Here is a 16,005-nt window from a genome sequence, read left to right as displayed (position 1 = left end):
TCAAAATGAAGACAGCTATTAGTGTCAACTTTTGAAATAAAATTTCTGGTAGTTACTGTGTAATTGGATGTTCCCTCTAATAATAGATCCAGAAATACAATTTATTTTACTATCTTTTTAATATGTTAATTGTAAGCTATAGTCATTTTCATAATATAGTTTAAAAGCTTTTCTTTTGGACTTCCTAACGAGGATATCAAATATGTAGTGCTTGGAGAATTTCATAGATTCTGAAAATTTGGATTTTGCATAAATTAACTTTTGCTGCCAACTACCCATCAAGGGGGTAAATGTATGAATCTCCGGATTCTTCATCTCCGGCGTGTTCAGCCTCTTCAGCGCTTAAATTTAAAGTGGCGCTGCATTGTAAAGGAAAACTTCCCTTTACAATGCAGCGCCGCTTTAAATTTAAGCGCTGAAGAGGCTGAACACGCCGGAGATGAAGAATCCGGAGATTCATACATTTACCCCAAGGTGTTAAAAAAAAAACGGGTGCAAAGGCTGTGCCCATGGCTGTCCCACATAATTGTAAATAAAACCTAAATCTAAAAATGTAAAATAGTTATGCTGTAATATATATAAAATTAATTTGCATATAAAAAATCTGGACATGTACAATGACTGTACATCAACTGTGATCCAAAATAAGTTTTCAGATCATATAAAATTGGCTAGTGTCTAGACGATCCTGACTCCCTTATCACCTTGTTTAATTACTATTTATTTATTTTATTACTTATTTACTCATAAGATTTCTCAAAGCTAATTTTTCTGAAACATTTAAACTACTTTTGTTGCTCCTAATATTAGTTTTAGAATCTGTCTCACTGTTTTTCTCGTAAAAGATCTATTTAACTCCAAAGGTTAAAACTTGAAGGCAGGCTTTAACCCCAGATGCAATTAAGAAGGATATACAGAATATTATTTAAGCTACATATAATATACAAGTTAACCCGTGCATGATACTCATGCATTCTAGTCAAATCAAGATACTTAAGGTCTTAAAAAGGTTCTTGTCATGCATTTGGGCCTAGCCCAGGCCTCCTCAGGGGAAGATCGTTACTTCCCGATGCAAGCGCCATTTTTAATGTGTGTTCATGAGGTAAAATTACCTCACGAAAATGAGTTTGACCCCTCAACTCGTAAATTTAGCCTTTTCTACCCCTCCCACGGGGGGAAGGGGGGATGATGGAAGTTAACTGACTTGACTATTCTAATTTTTTTGTCAAATAATGTCAGTATACCAAATTTCAGGTCAATTGGATGAGCCCTTTCTGAGAAAATAGTTTTTTCCACACACACACACACACACACACACACACACACACACACTAACGCACGCCTCTACACATGTGTGTTCATGAGGTAAAATTACCTCACGAAAATGAGTTTGAGCCCTACCAAATTTAAGCATTTTTTGAATTTTTTTTCCCACACACACTAAGAATTTAGTAGGTCAGTGTATAACTCTGCCCAGCAGGTGGCGCTGCAACTTGTTTTTTTTTTCCCACACACAGACGCCACTAAGCATTTATATATTAGATTTGTTATGGAACATACAATATTTCCTATGTTTTATATATAGTATGTTGTTACAGTGTTATTTTCCCTTTATAATATTATGTTCCAATAACAAAGAGCTGTACAGTTGATACAATTAATTATATAATATATTGCATTTTTAATATTATAACACTAGAACCAACTGCCCTTAATAAACATAATGAGTGCTGATGGACATTTTTTCTAATGCAAACACAATATCTTTTTCTTTTTTAATCTCTTTATTTTTGAAATGTGAAGTTTAACAGTAGACAGATAAACATGGCAATACAAACACATACGCAAGGTGTGGAAGACGTGTTCAAAACAGAATGGCATAGCTTAACAGGTACATCACATGAGATGGCGTGCTCGGTTAGTACATTGGTCTGTAAAAGCAAAGAGTCGGAGTGGGGGGTGTGCCTTGCCTCGAACCCTGGTGCGCCTTTGCTGTGGGGTGAGGTTAAGGGGGAGGGGAGGAGAAGTACCTGGAGGTGAGAAAAGGGGAGGCGGGTATGCCGGGGTAGACAGAGGGAATGGGTATGAGGTATTGAGTAAAGATAGAAGGAGTTTATAGCATGGCACACACAATATCTTTTTATTAAATAAAGGTTTATACTTGCACTAGGCTAACTTTGTTAGAGCACAATTTATAGTACTTGGTCTACAATATAGCCGAGGATGCTCTTATAAGAATGTGCATTTCTAATATACCTCATGGCCGCAAGCACTCTACTGAATATGTGAGGCATTGAATATATGATCGAATCTCTATTATGCATGCATGATTAGTGCTTTTTTAAAAGAGGGACTATAAACACTGTTTGATACAGTAAGTTCCTGTCTCATTTGTTCGTTTGTTTTGTTTGGTTTAAAGATATTGTGTGAATTATGCATTTTATGTTTTGGAGATATAGGTATTCTTTATCGCCTCTTACTTCTATAGTTACCATAGTGACTATATAAAGAAGCAAATTTATTGCATACCATTCACTCTGAGGACTACAAACACCCCATGAAGGAGTCCACAGGACAAAATGTGTAGAGTTCAGGAAGGAGTTGATTGCCTTTGTTATATTTGTTCTTGACTACTGTCTGCTACCCCCTGTGGTCCTGTGTAGCAGAGGGGGCACTGGGATTTCATCTACTTACCCAAGAACCTTGGCCCTATCCAGATAAGCCTGTTTTTATTGTTTTATGTATGTGCATTATATACAGTTATTAAAGTTGAATTTTAAACTTTACTATATTATGATACATCCATAGTCTTTTAGATGTTGGAAGTGATCAAATTCTATTCAGTGGACTCCTTGATACTATTGGGATGATGCTGCATTTCCTGTCTTAGGGGGTATTCAATGAATCACAATGTTCTCAGAAACATTGCAGCTGCGCAGTTTTACTGCCAGCAGCAGAACTACCATTGGTGCGGCAGGTGCCGAGATAATGGGCCCGCTGCACGGTAGATGCAGAGGGTCAGGGGCCCCAGTTCCCACCTTCCTGCACCGAGGCCCACAGCATCCTAGTTCCGCCTCTGGTTACTCCAGTATAAATATATGCTCAGTTTTTCTCGCTCCTCTATGGAATGCGAGGAAAAGTGAGTGAATATTTCAGTAAAAATATACGCGCAAAGTATCTCCGGAATGCCAGTGAGACACTTTGCGCTGAATTGAAATACCCCCTTAAGGTATTAAGATAAGGTCCGGAAAGATCCGTTTAAGATTCAGATAAGCTCCTATTTTATAATTGTCTGGGATTATTGAGACTAAGTAAATGTATTGATATACTTCACAATTACATTATTATTTTTTTTACATTTTACTTCACCGTGATAACAAGAATTGTCATTCAAGACATACCTGCTTTTGTATAGTGTGACTGTTTATTACATTGAAATGTTTGTGAAACTCGTGATTCCACAATAATCACTATTTATAATTTACTAGTGCCTACTCCTATCTGTGTGGGGGAGGGGGGGGGGCAGCACAGTGGTGTAGTGGTTAGCACTTCTGCCTCACAGTACAGGGGTTATGAGTTCGATTCCCGACCATGACCTTATCTGTTTGGAGTTTGTATGTTCTCCCCGTGTTTGTGCGGGTTTCCTCTGGGTGCTCTGGTTTCCCCCCACACTCCAAAAACATGCTAGCAGGTTAATTGGCTGCTATCAAATTGACCCTACCCTAGTCTCTCTCTCTGTCTGTCTGTGTGTGTATGTTAGGGGATTTAGACTATAAGCTCCAATGGGGTAGGGACTGATGTGAGTGAGTTCTCTGTACAGCGCTGGGGAATTAGTGGCAGAAAATGAAATGTTTCATTCATAAAAGGAAAAATACACAACGTTTTAATTTTTATACACTACTACTAGTATTTTAAATTTTGTATTCAGTTCAAACCTCCTGCTTTAAATGATCAAGATAGAAAACATTTACATTCTTTACCTTTACTATCCGGAAAAACTTATTTCGTTCTTGACCGCTGACAAGCCTGTCACAGAAGACTCTATAGACCTCATGAATCCAAAGTCTCATTAATTTATGAGCTCCTTCGACACTCTGGTGTACTTGACTGGGTTTCAAAAGTATGATTCCCTAAGTAGAATATGTGACATTTAGCTACTTTAATTAGTTTTCAAACTATTGAGGTCCAATACATTTAAATTGTAAATATAGCTTAATACAATTTTTAAAAAAATGTAGTCACTGAATGCAACTCATTCTAACAAAGAATAAACATGTTATGAAGATTATTTTGTATATAATTTATCTTTCCTCTAATTAACTTTATTTAATAATACCTGCTTACTACATAAATAACAATGTTATTTACTATTAATATTTGCAGATACTTTCTCTTCAATGCAGTTTGAAACACTAGACTATCTTTAACTTCCCATGTTATTTGGAACCTTCCCTGTAACACAACTCCTTAATATCACTTTGTAATACATTCTTTTAAAATTCATTATTTAAAGCAGTGTATTGTGATTTTGGGGATTTGAAAGAGGCTCATATGTGTAAATCCTACAAACAGTGTTTGTCCCCAGATAAATATTTTGTTCTTCTCATTGTCACAGTTTTTATTTTGTAAATAGCGGCTCCAAACATAGAATAGAATTCTGGGTAATGTCATTTATAGAGCAGTCCTTTCAGTCAAAGCCCCACCCAGGCTTGTTATGAAAGAAAACTAACAGGCTTTGTTTAGCTTTCTCACCTCAGGCTTTCTATGGATAAAATATAGCAATTGACTAGACAAAGGAGTTATCACTGTCTGAAAAGCTTAGAAAACTGCCCTCTAACAGGAGCTTGACACCACTGTTTATCCCAAGAGCAGAAGAAGATGCTGCTTCAATGTTTCCTGGTTCTCAACCATTTAATACCACAGTGAGTTTCTGTTTAGAATGACTCCATTAAGGAAGAAGATGATCACAAACCAGTGAAGGAGGATGCGGAGATTAACACATTGCAATAACATTACAATTTGGTGAGCAGCAATTTGCTCACAGGCTACCAAATATTATCTTACACTGATTTGATGTAAGATTCTGCAATTCTCCATATAGGAATAAGCTAGTATTACCACTGTAGTTTCGTTAATTCTATCCACTATGTTTGAGACTATATTCTTGATATACATGATCATGAACACCTGGAACCTGGATCCCCAAGGATACACAAAGTTTTTTCATTCTGCACAGTGGGATCCATGCATCAATAAGATGCGGTGCTACTAAATATGCATCGCTGCACATTGCAGTGATGCATATTTAAGGACCGCTTGCATGCATCAGGCTAGGGCTACTCTGGGAGTGAAGTGATCCTTCTGTTACGATCTAATTTCTCTACTTACTGGCAGCCTAGCTCTGCTGGTGAAAGGAGGAAGTGCTGTGCGCATGTGCACAGCATTTCCACTGTAACGGATTCTGTGAAACTGGAGAGGCTTCAGCAGAAACCCATAGGAATAGAAAGGTAACGCCATCCTGAGATGCCATTATCTTTCTGTGCAATGCAAAGCTTTTCAAAGTTTCATGCATTGCACAACTTCCCAGTCCCCATGTTAATCTATGGGGACTGCGAAGACAAACGTAAAGTTCATAGACCAGTATCACTTATCTTGCTGTGTATGCTGCAACTCTTTGTAAATTTTATTTGTGGAAGTCAACTTTGTCCATTAGTTTTATTCCTTGGTCCAGTGCAGAAAGCAACTTGCATGAATAATTTAATTTCTTACATGCACACCACGTAATAACTATTCAGAGGTAAATAAAATTAAAATAATAGATAAAGAATAAAAAACACTCGATCAGTTTTTTTCCACAGAAATATTCATACAGAGTTTTTGTTACCTGTATAACCCGGGAGAAATCCCTCAAACTGAATATGTAGTGAGATTTTCGAAGGCATGGGAAGAAATGCAAGTGACACTTGTCTGTACAGATCCATTGTGGCCCACACAAGTATCTGCAGAATAAACATTGAAAAAAGGCCATTACTAGCTTTGTCTTCAATAGAAAATGTACATCTGTCAACACAAAAACAGTTCAAGATGTGTCATTTCACAGATGGGTGAAGTACAAATGCTGAGGATCACAGTCAGTTAAACAAAACTAAATGACACAGACAATGTCAAGAAATCAAACAGCATTTCAGCTTTAATAAAATCTTTTTTTATTTAGAAGGTTAAGTGCACCTTTTTCAAATTTCTAAGATAAAAAACCCATCTTGCTCTAAAAATACTATTTCTATTGGCTAAATATGAACATGCTGTCTTAATGTGTGGTGTCCTTGGTTGCCAAGGAGAGTGAGAGAAATTTCAAAAGGAAATTTCCAGCAGCTTCTAATGCGTGCCCTTTGATCATGCACATTTTACAGTCCCGGCAAAGTACCAATTTGACTAGTTCTCTCTGTTGATATTTAATGACCTGGATGCAGAAAATGTAATATGAAATAAATGATGAAAAGAAACAACAATCTACCTACATAGTGATTTTCTTTAGGCAGCAGGTTTGTGTGAAAATTTTAGACACTTACATTTATTTTATTTTTAGCTCAGATAACCTTAAGGTAATTGTATTCTCCTGGATGTTGGAGCATAGAGGAATTTCATTGTTTCTATCACTGAATTTGTATTGTACTTATGCTTAACAAAGCAGAAACCCAGAAAAATCCCATAATCATGAATATAAAACAAAAATAACACAAATAAAATACAACTGTAAAATAAAATATTTGCGCTAAAATATATAATATTTTACAGAATGGGGTCAAAAACTAATAGATAATGAATAGAAATAAAAATAGGTTTTGCTCGTAAGGGATAGCATCAATGGTGGAACTAAGTCAAAGACTGTTGTCGTGTATCACAAAGTTGCTTCTCACATAGATGAGAGTCACTGACAGCTTGGAGGTTTAATATTGTTGGTCCTTGAACACAGCATGTAAATGGAATGTTGCATGCAGAATGTGGATGCATGGAGGGCACTTTGGTTATGTCACATTTTGATGCCATCAGGACAACAACTAAGAGGCAGAAGCAGGGAAGAAATAAACCAGGTCCATGAGAACAGGAAAAAAATAGTACCATCATTAATGGATGAGGTGTGACATGCTTTCTACATAATGAAAGATCTGTGTGTATAGAAAGTTGAGTTACCAGTAACTATAAATTAAATTATTACTTCCCAACAGCAAAATATCCAAAGGCTTTTAGCAACCAACAGCCATCACTCAAGGTTGGTATTGAAGAAATTTCCTTTATTCTAAAAGCAGAGGGCGACAGCAGATGTTTTGATCCATAATGGATCTTTATCAGGGCACACTAACACACACTTATACAGATACCTGTTGCCAAAAGAATCATCAGCAAGATGGTGACATACACACTGGGTCACACTGGTATTACAACCTAACAAAAACTTTCTATCCCAAAGACCTTAATATGTATAATTTGGAGCAGAGAAGGGAGAGGGAGGACATTATAGAGACTTACAAATATATCAAGGGTTTGAACAAGGTACAGGATGGAAACATTCTTTAAAGGAAGAGAAGTATTATAACATGAGGACATGCACTGAAACAGACTAGCAAAGAAATCATTAAATGAATAATGGACACAGTTGTCAAAAACAACACTTTTTTTCATTTATTTATTCACTTGAAGTCTTCAAGTTTGTAAGCTTCCAAGATTTTCAATCCACTTAAGTTCTAGTTGAAAAAGCTAACTGGCATGATCACCTCCCATTCACAGTGCAGTGATGAACATGAACCTAAGTTATGTTACCAAATGAGGTTCTTGTTTGGCAATGGGAGCTTGAGAGCAACCGGGGGATTCATGTATTCCATGAAAAATACAAGATCTAATTAAATGATGTGCCAATGTTTAAGGATGGCATCCTTGCATAAACTGTAATGTAAATTAATGGTAGTGGTAAAGTATAACTGAGTGAACTTTGTGGTCATCGTAGGATGTCTAGAGAGAAGTGAAGTTCCATCCAGTTGTAGACATTTCTCTATAACAGACTCAGAGTCATCATAAAGTGCTGTGGACACATATCAAGCAGTGTAGATATAAGGTGACTAGTATCAAAAGATATTTGAAGTGAGATATGGGTGAAAACTTTAAAAAAATGAGCATAGATTTGCACACAAAGAGCACATTAAGGATTCAGTCCCAATCCACACCAAAAAGAGATTGAAAAAGTATTTAACCTAAAAATAAATGAACCAGGAAAAATGAGGGTCGGAAAAAAGATGTCTTTGCTCATATAGGTTCATGTTGGAGGAGTAGAAGGACAACTTGATGGCAGTGGCGGATCCAGGAGAGGGGGAGCAATCACCCTCCCTAGCAGGGACTTGCTGTGTTTTAAAAACAATCAGAGCGATCGGGCAGCATACTCTCCCTGTCTGTCTGTGCCGGTCTTAGCTGTCAAAAAGGTGGTGGGGACTCCCGGTAAAATTATTTTCTAGATCCATCCCTGCTTGTTGGAGACCATCGCGGTTACTTGTAATTGCATTTAAAACAAATTTTTCAAACAGGAAATCATTTTGATAATATCCATGAGTAGTAGGAGGTATTCAGCAAGTGGCCATTGAATATTGGTATTGTTTATGATGTAATTCCACAACAAACATTTCTTTTTCTAGAAGCCATTACACATTGTCCTCTTTACACATGTCTCACAACTTCCCTTAGGGGCAGGGGATGTCTGCAAACAAAATACCAATTTTCTAACAATCTCCAATCACTTAAATTACTTGCAATTTCAATCCTATATAAACAATGTAAATCTTAGCCACATTCTAACAGCTGCCCACTTGCTAATCAGTAGAAATATCTTCACTTATATTTCAACCCCTTACCCCAATATCAATATCAGTCATATTCTTGTAAACTTCATCATGTGTTACAATATCCATTACACACTATCTTTATTCCATCAATCTCACATGACTTAAATAGGAGCCATTTTGTCCACTCAATTTATTCAGCACTAAACTGCATTATGTCAGGATTCCTCATATGAACGCCACAGAAAATAATGTGAAATGGAACAAAATGGTTTATTTTCAACACAGGTAAAACTGATGTGTAGTAAATGATAAGGCGAATAACTCAAGACCATAGAAACAGCAAAAACAGGACCCAGGATACCCAGGTAGCTAAGTTAACTGCTGGAACGGGTTAGACAGAGTAAGCAGGTTAGGCTGGGAAGCTGGAGACTCTGCTTTTCCAAGTTATACTGTCAAATGGAGATACTGGATGCTTGGTTTGCCAGATAAAGCAGAGGAGCTGGAAATGCGGGTTTTTCGAGTTAAACTGTGAGTTGCAGACATTATAGGTGAAGCGCAAGCACAAATAGGCTGCCTTACCAGCTAGCAGTGATAGTCTGCAGACACAGGTAGCATGGACATTATAGGTAAAGTGCAAGCACAAAAAGGCTGCCTTACCAGCTAGTAGCGATAGTCTGCAGACACAGGTAGCATGGATATCCAGGTACACTGGGAAGCTTGAAACTGCATATCAGATGGTAGTGATAGTCTTCAGGTACAGGTATCATGGATTATCAGGTTAACCAGAAGGCATGAAGCACTGGAGGACTTATGTGAGAATTAGATAAAAGGAAGGTCAGACAAGCCAGGGGCCAGAAGGTTCACAACGATATCAGGGAGAAAGCAGGAGTGAAGTCAAAATTAAGCCAGGGTCTTTCTAATAAGATGAGGTGCAAAACAGAGGGACAAAAAAGGGTCAATACCAGGAAGTCAGTCAGGATCAGAACACAGGAGTTGCACTGAGGAACCAACAGCAGCAAAGGCAATTGATGATTTGGCCCAGACTGCTGAGAGAGGCAGTCTTTTAAAGGCCAGAGACAGGTGAGCATGATCCGGATCCAACGATGAGAGCTTAACCCTAAGTAGGTAGGATCAAGGGAAGGCACAGCAGCATCTACAGAGAAAATGCAGAACTGCAGCCAGAGGCAGATCATGACACATTACTTCAAACATTTCACATTACAAACTTCCATCTTTACATAATCCATTCAAATACAGAGTACAGACTCCCTACTTTATCCCATGTAACAATTTCCAATAATTTAAACCAACATCATGCATTCTACTAACTTAAATTGCTAAATGCTTTACCACTAATAACACTGACACTAAACACATTAAACACTAAGGCAATAAACACTGAACATCTTAACCAGTTTATTATTTAACCATTATCTATTCCCTCATGTTCAAATATTATTACAGCCCAGAAGAGGCCATGAAAAACTCCTCTTTTCCTGTGTCCAGATAGGGGGAAGGTGTGTGTGTGTGTGTGTGTGTATGTGAGAGCAGTGCCCAGGGAGAGAAATAAATAGAGCCACTGACCTAAGGGCAGAATGGATCCGTGTAGCAGAAAGTGGGCTCCCAGCATTTGATATGTGAATGTAGGCAGCTTCAAAGGCCAAAATCTGTTTCTCTTGTTAAGGTGGGGGAGAACAGTAATGTCCAGTTACTTGTGTGAAATTTGGAAGAATAATGGAAAATATAATAATAGATTATATATAATCTTCTTCACAGTGTGAATCACACTGTATACTTAGTATTCATTCATTTAATTTAGGATCACATAATCTGATTTTCATGTATTATTTTGATGTTCCAGTTGTTTAATGTAAACAATTTTGCATTGATGTATGCAGGTACAAAGCTCTAATTGGGAGCAAACAAAATCATTTAGTCACTTATTTATTATAGCAATTGACTAGTAACTAATTTTGATACCACATCAGTTTGCACATGTATGTTAGGATTTCCATATGTTGTGCCTACTTTAATGTGTAGTATGCTATTTAAATCTAACTGGCGAAAAGTAAAAATTCTGCATCTTTTGACTTATTTAAGCTTGAGACACAAAGAGAAATGTGATTTTTTTTTGTTTTTATAAGTAAATATTATTATTATTAGAATATGCTACAAGGCTGTACAGTAATGGAATGCACTTATTGGGCCTGATTCATTAAGGATCTTAACTTGAGAAACTTCTTATTTCAGTCTCCTGGACAAAACCATGTTACAATGCAAGGGGTGCAAATAAGTATTCTGTTTTGCACATAAGTTTAATACTGACTATTTTTTAATGTAGCACACAAATACTTGATAGCTTATTTGTATACTGATATTTAACGTTGATATTTGTGTGCTACATGAAAAACAGACAGTAGTTAACTTATGTGCAAAACAGAATACTAATTTGCACCCCTTGCATTGTAACATGGTTTTGTCCAGGAGACTGAAATAAGAAGTTTCTCAAGTTAAGATCCTTAATGAATCAGGCCCATTAACACTAACAAAAATACGTAATTGCAATGCTTACTCTGATAACGAAACATTTGTAACAATGTAAAATAAAGATGAAAGTAATATCTAAATGACAAGTCATCTTAAAGGTCTTTATTTATTTTTGTATACAGTTTTATACTGCAAAAAAATCTTTTTTCAATGTACTATTCTGTTTTATTTTTACACTATACCATATTAATTTAACCATCAAACACCACCACAAAAAAATGTAAATATGTAAATAAACACTGTAAACACTACTTTTAATGACCAGGCTGACTAACCACTCAGTCAGTCTGCCTGTGAGTATAATGGGGTTATTCCAAGTGGTTGGGTCCCTCAAAGTGCATTGCCACGTAGCAGGAGGAAACTGGATGTGCAAATAAGGAAATACTCTTAGGCCAGCAATGCTGATAACATGGGTTTGCAGCAAGACTGCAATCATGGGCTGGGTTTCTGGATTTCATTGGCAGACTTGGGAGCTTAATCAGGTTACCTAATTTAACATAGTTGTGTGTAGGTTACTTTCTTTCCAATGTCATGCTGACCCTGCCAACTTCTTTACTTATAGCAGCATCTCTACCAGACATAATAACAAAATCAATTGGGACAAATGGGAAACATATACCTGAGGCATAAGTAATACAATAAAACTATAGCAGATTATGGATGTTTTATAGTGTTAGGTATGCTTTTAAAATACAACTGACCCCCCCCCCTCCTCCCCCCATGTAGAATTACAAATACAAAGTATGAGTGAAAAGCATATAAACAATTAGTAAGTAAATATAAAAAAAGTTATGCAATTACAAAACACTGTGTGCGAACTTGAGGGACAGGTATACTGTACCTGTCATTTTGCCTATGCAACCTTTTCACAAATCCAAGTTTGGTTGTTAGCAACTTAATAACATATGTATGTATCCTTCTCAGAATATTTTCCTTTGACAGTGGAAATGTCCATGTTGTGATTTATTTTAGAACCACTGTGAAATGTGCCAAATTTAGTAAATTAGTTAAATGAAAGCAATAGCTTAGAGCTGGTAGTAGCCCTTTCATGGTAAAAGTCACATTGTAAAAATTAGACTTTTGTTTCCACTGTCAGCTAATAAACAATACACTAAATGTCGTTTTTACGCTCAACTTCACATTTGATACTTAGCTCTCATACTGTGTATTTTTAAAAGCTAAATGCTGAATTCATCACACATTTACAAAGAAATGCAGAGATGCACTACACAATGAGTCATTCTGGATGCCTTTCAACTAATAAATGTAGAAGCCAAGACATTAACAATATTGTTAAAAACAATACTCTAAAAATGAGTTAAAAATTACAATTTAATTCTGGCATTCAGTTAGTAAATAATGTTAGTTTTGGATAAGTATGTGTTTATTACATTTATTTTCTCCTAATAGTACATATAAAATTTAATCAGCAAAACATGACATTTTATTCTCTCTAGAATCAGTCATAAAACGAAATATTTACAGTTCAAAGACGGACTATAGATACCTGGGTCATTTTCAACATTATGGTCAATGACTTTAGAAAACTGTAATGTGTGGATTGACCTTTCCGGGCATTATGAAGTTCAGTGATGTTGATTGTAAATGTAATTTTCACCATAAAATGTTTGAATGTTAAATAAATGCATTGCAATATGTTTTTTTTATGTATTTAATGTGGATATTTTATATTTTCTTGTACCCTCCAAAAAATAGGCTCATTGATGATTCCATCTATCATTTAAAAATAAATAAATAAGAAAACAAATACAATACTGAAAAATAATAGCAAGTTATTTTTATTGGCAGATGAAAGAACTTGGGATAGGAAATGTCTATGGACAAATCCACATTTTGTTATAGGTCACATAGGTCGTATGGTTAAAAAACATTAATAATAAATGGAGGTCTATACAGGAAGGCAAATATGGAGGAAAGAGCGCACATTCTTACACATCCTTGGTTTGTGCAGCCATTCATTAGGGACCATGATTAGAAGAGGTGTTAAGGCAGAGCGTGGGCACTCATGCATTGGAATCATATGAATCATTACAATGCGTCCTGTTGTGAACCCGTCCATCAGCCAGAGCTCTGGTCTGTTTTATGTAAATGTTAAATATGATGCCGCTCTGTACCAAAAATGGAGCACTAGGACTCTATGTACCTAAGAACATAGAGCCCATAAGCTTTCCTATAACATTCTGGGTTAACTGATTATAGAGTGTATACATATTCAGACAGCAGTACTAATGTTAAGTGAAGCCATTTTAGCTGAGGGCACTTAAAATGCATGGATTATGTTTTTCAGGCCCTTACTCATTCGGGGTTAAAGTTGTTTCATTCCCAGCCAATAGAATCCATGGGGAGTGGTTTTAGTCACCTCATTAGGAACTCCCATGGGCTTCTAGATCTTCCCTTCCCGCGATTTCACGGATGCCTCCCCGCCCACCCAGCTAGTTATTGTTTGATTCTAACAATCTTTTTTACAGAGGAGGCGCAGTTGGTGGGAGAGCAGTGCAGTCAACGACTAGTCACAACGGTGGTTAGGATATTTGGCCGCACGTCACTGCCCCTTTCAAGTAACATTACTCTTGATCCTTGGCGTGCTTTGCGTGGCCATCAATGTTGAGTCCAGAAGGGAGCAGTCATGCTGACGCCTGTTTTACACCGGTCAATGTTAACGGAGTATTCCTTGGTTAGTTTGAATGCCATTTGGGCATTGCAGTATTTGGTTAGATGATTAGTTATTTAGTTGACTGCAGTTTGCTCTCGCCACCACCAGGTGACTTTCATTTAATTGGTTTATGATTAATAAAAACTGCGACCTTTTGCCAAAGTAGCTATATGTGTCTGTGTCTTTATTTCATTAGTTTAAGTTACACTTTTAAGGTACGAAGGTTGGTAAGGTGCGTGAAGGAAAAGGACATTAGCCATATGCGTTTTATAGGGAGGAATTCAATTGTTAGCGATGATCCCCCACTGGCGGACCGCCAGACATCATTGTGATGTCCAACTGCGCTCATTATCAGGTGCTATGGTTCTAGAACATCACAGATTTTCCTCTACATGACTGTGAGTTTCAAGGGAAAAATCTGTGACGATATATGTCACCATGGAGTGCCTTCATGACCGCAATCCGCAGTACTTTGCAATCAGCAATTGAATTACCTCCATAGTCTGCCAAGATCTGATGTGGCAGAGGAAGGTAAGGGAGAAGGGGGTGTATATCCACACTATTGCCAAACATACTTCATAAATGCTAAATATATTTGAAACAAAAATAGCATGTGCTTTATTTATATCATATGGTAGCACAAAAATGATAAACACTAGTTGCGTGGAGTTTTTATGTTCTCCTTATGTTAGCATGGGCTCCCTCTGGGTGTTCTGATTTACTCCTACACTCTAAAAACTGACTGTACGCACCAGTGTACTGATATGAATGATTAAACATTTTCTGTAAAGTGCTGGGTAATATGTGGGTGCTATACAAATAGTTTGTATATAAAAAATAACTAATGATTTGGAAATAATCATTATCTGTTTGGGGGTCACTAAAAAAAATTGATTGGAGTTATATGTTTCCTGTATTTTTTCCCCACCTTACCTGCATAAGCAAATAAAATAATCTAGCAGTAACAATATTGAACAGACTTCAAACTAATTTGGAAAAGACTGGGTTGTGCTCTGTAGAGGCAGGGATTTCACTTCCTTCACATTATCATTTTCATCTGTTTGATTTAAGACCTCTGAAAATCCAATTGCCTGGAAAAAATTGGACAGATGACAACCCTAGGTTATGAACCACGTCCTATTTGAATTAACTTCCAATGTTCTTCACTTCTATAAACGTAAACATAGATGTGCTGTGTCAGTGTCAATAGGAAGACTTTGCTGGAAGAATAAATATAATTTAATTTCCATACTAATCTAGAAATTCATTTTCAGATAATCCCTTGAAGCAAACCAATAGAGAGAGAGAGAGAGAGAGAGGGACAGAGAGAGAGAGAGAGAGAGAGAGAGAGATGGTGAGCCAGAGAGAGAGAGAGCGCGAGAGATGGTGAGACAGAGAGACAGAGAAAGAGAGATGGGGCAGAGGGGAGAGTTTAGAGAGAGAGAGGGACAGAGAAATGGAGAGATAGATAAAAAATAATTAAAGTTATCAAAGAGAGGAGTATTATAATATTGTACTGGCTTGAAAGTTGTGGACAAATATTTATTAAAATTACATTTACATTATGAATAAAGTGTTCTCCTTCTATATCCTTCTCAGCCAACCATAAAGACTAACAAAAGATGATCATAGGAAGGAAAATACAAGATCATAATACCCCCAGTACGATAGAGAACATGGGTGATAAATTGCAGCATGTTAATTAATACTAGAGATGTTCACTGACCCCGTGTTCTGGTTTTGGCTTTGGTGTTGGATCTGGATTAACTTCATGTTTTGGTTTTGGTTTTGGCAAAATCGCCCTTGCAGGTTTTGGTTTTGGCTTTGGATCCCAAATTTTTTCTAAAATCCCTATTTTTTTGTTATTGCTAAAATCACATATTTTTGCTTTTTTTCCCCCCTACATTATTATTAACCTCAATAACACTAATTTCAAGTCATTTGCAGTCAATTTTG

General features: G+C 36.7%; 1 protein-coding gene across 1 annotated transcript in view; it reads right to left on the bottom strand.

Annotated features, from left to right (window-relative positions):
* Nucleotides 1-16,005, bottom strand: part of LOC142150794 (dynein axonemal heavy chain 3-like) — a 947,133-nt gene that overhangs the window by 333,453 nt on the left and 597,675 nt on the right. Inside the window, 3 exon segments of the mRNA XM_075205980.1 lie at nucleotides 3,981-4,130; nucleotides 5,885-5,932; nucleotides 5,934-5,999. Of these exon segments, the coding sequence (XP_075062081.1) occupies nucleotides 3,981-4,130; nucleotides 5,885-5,932; nucleotides 5,934-5,999 (264 nt within the window).

The sequence above is a fragment of the Mixophyes fleayi genome, chromosome 4, assembly GCF_038048845.1.
Source record: "Mixophyes fleayi isolate aMixFle1 chromosome 4, aMixFle1.hap1, whole genome shotgun sequence".
In the NCBI taxonomy this organism is placed as follows: domain Eukaryota; kingdom Metazoa; phylum Chordata; class Amphibia; order Anura; family Limnodynastidae; genus Mixophyes; species Mixophyes fleayi.
This window is presented reverse-complemented; position numbering and strand designations above follow the sequence as displayed.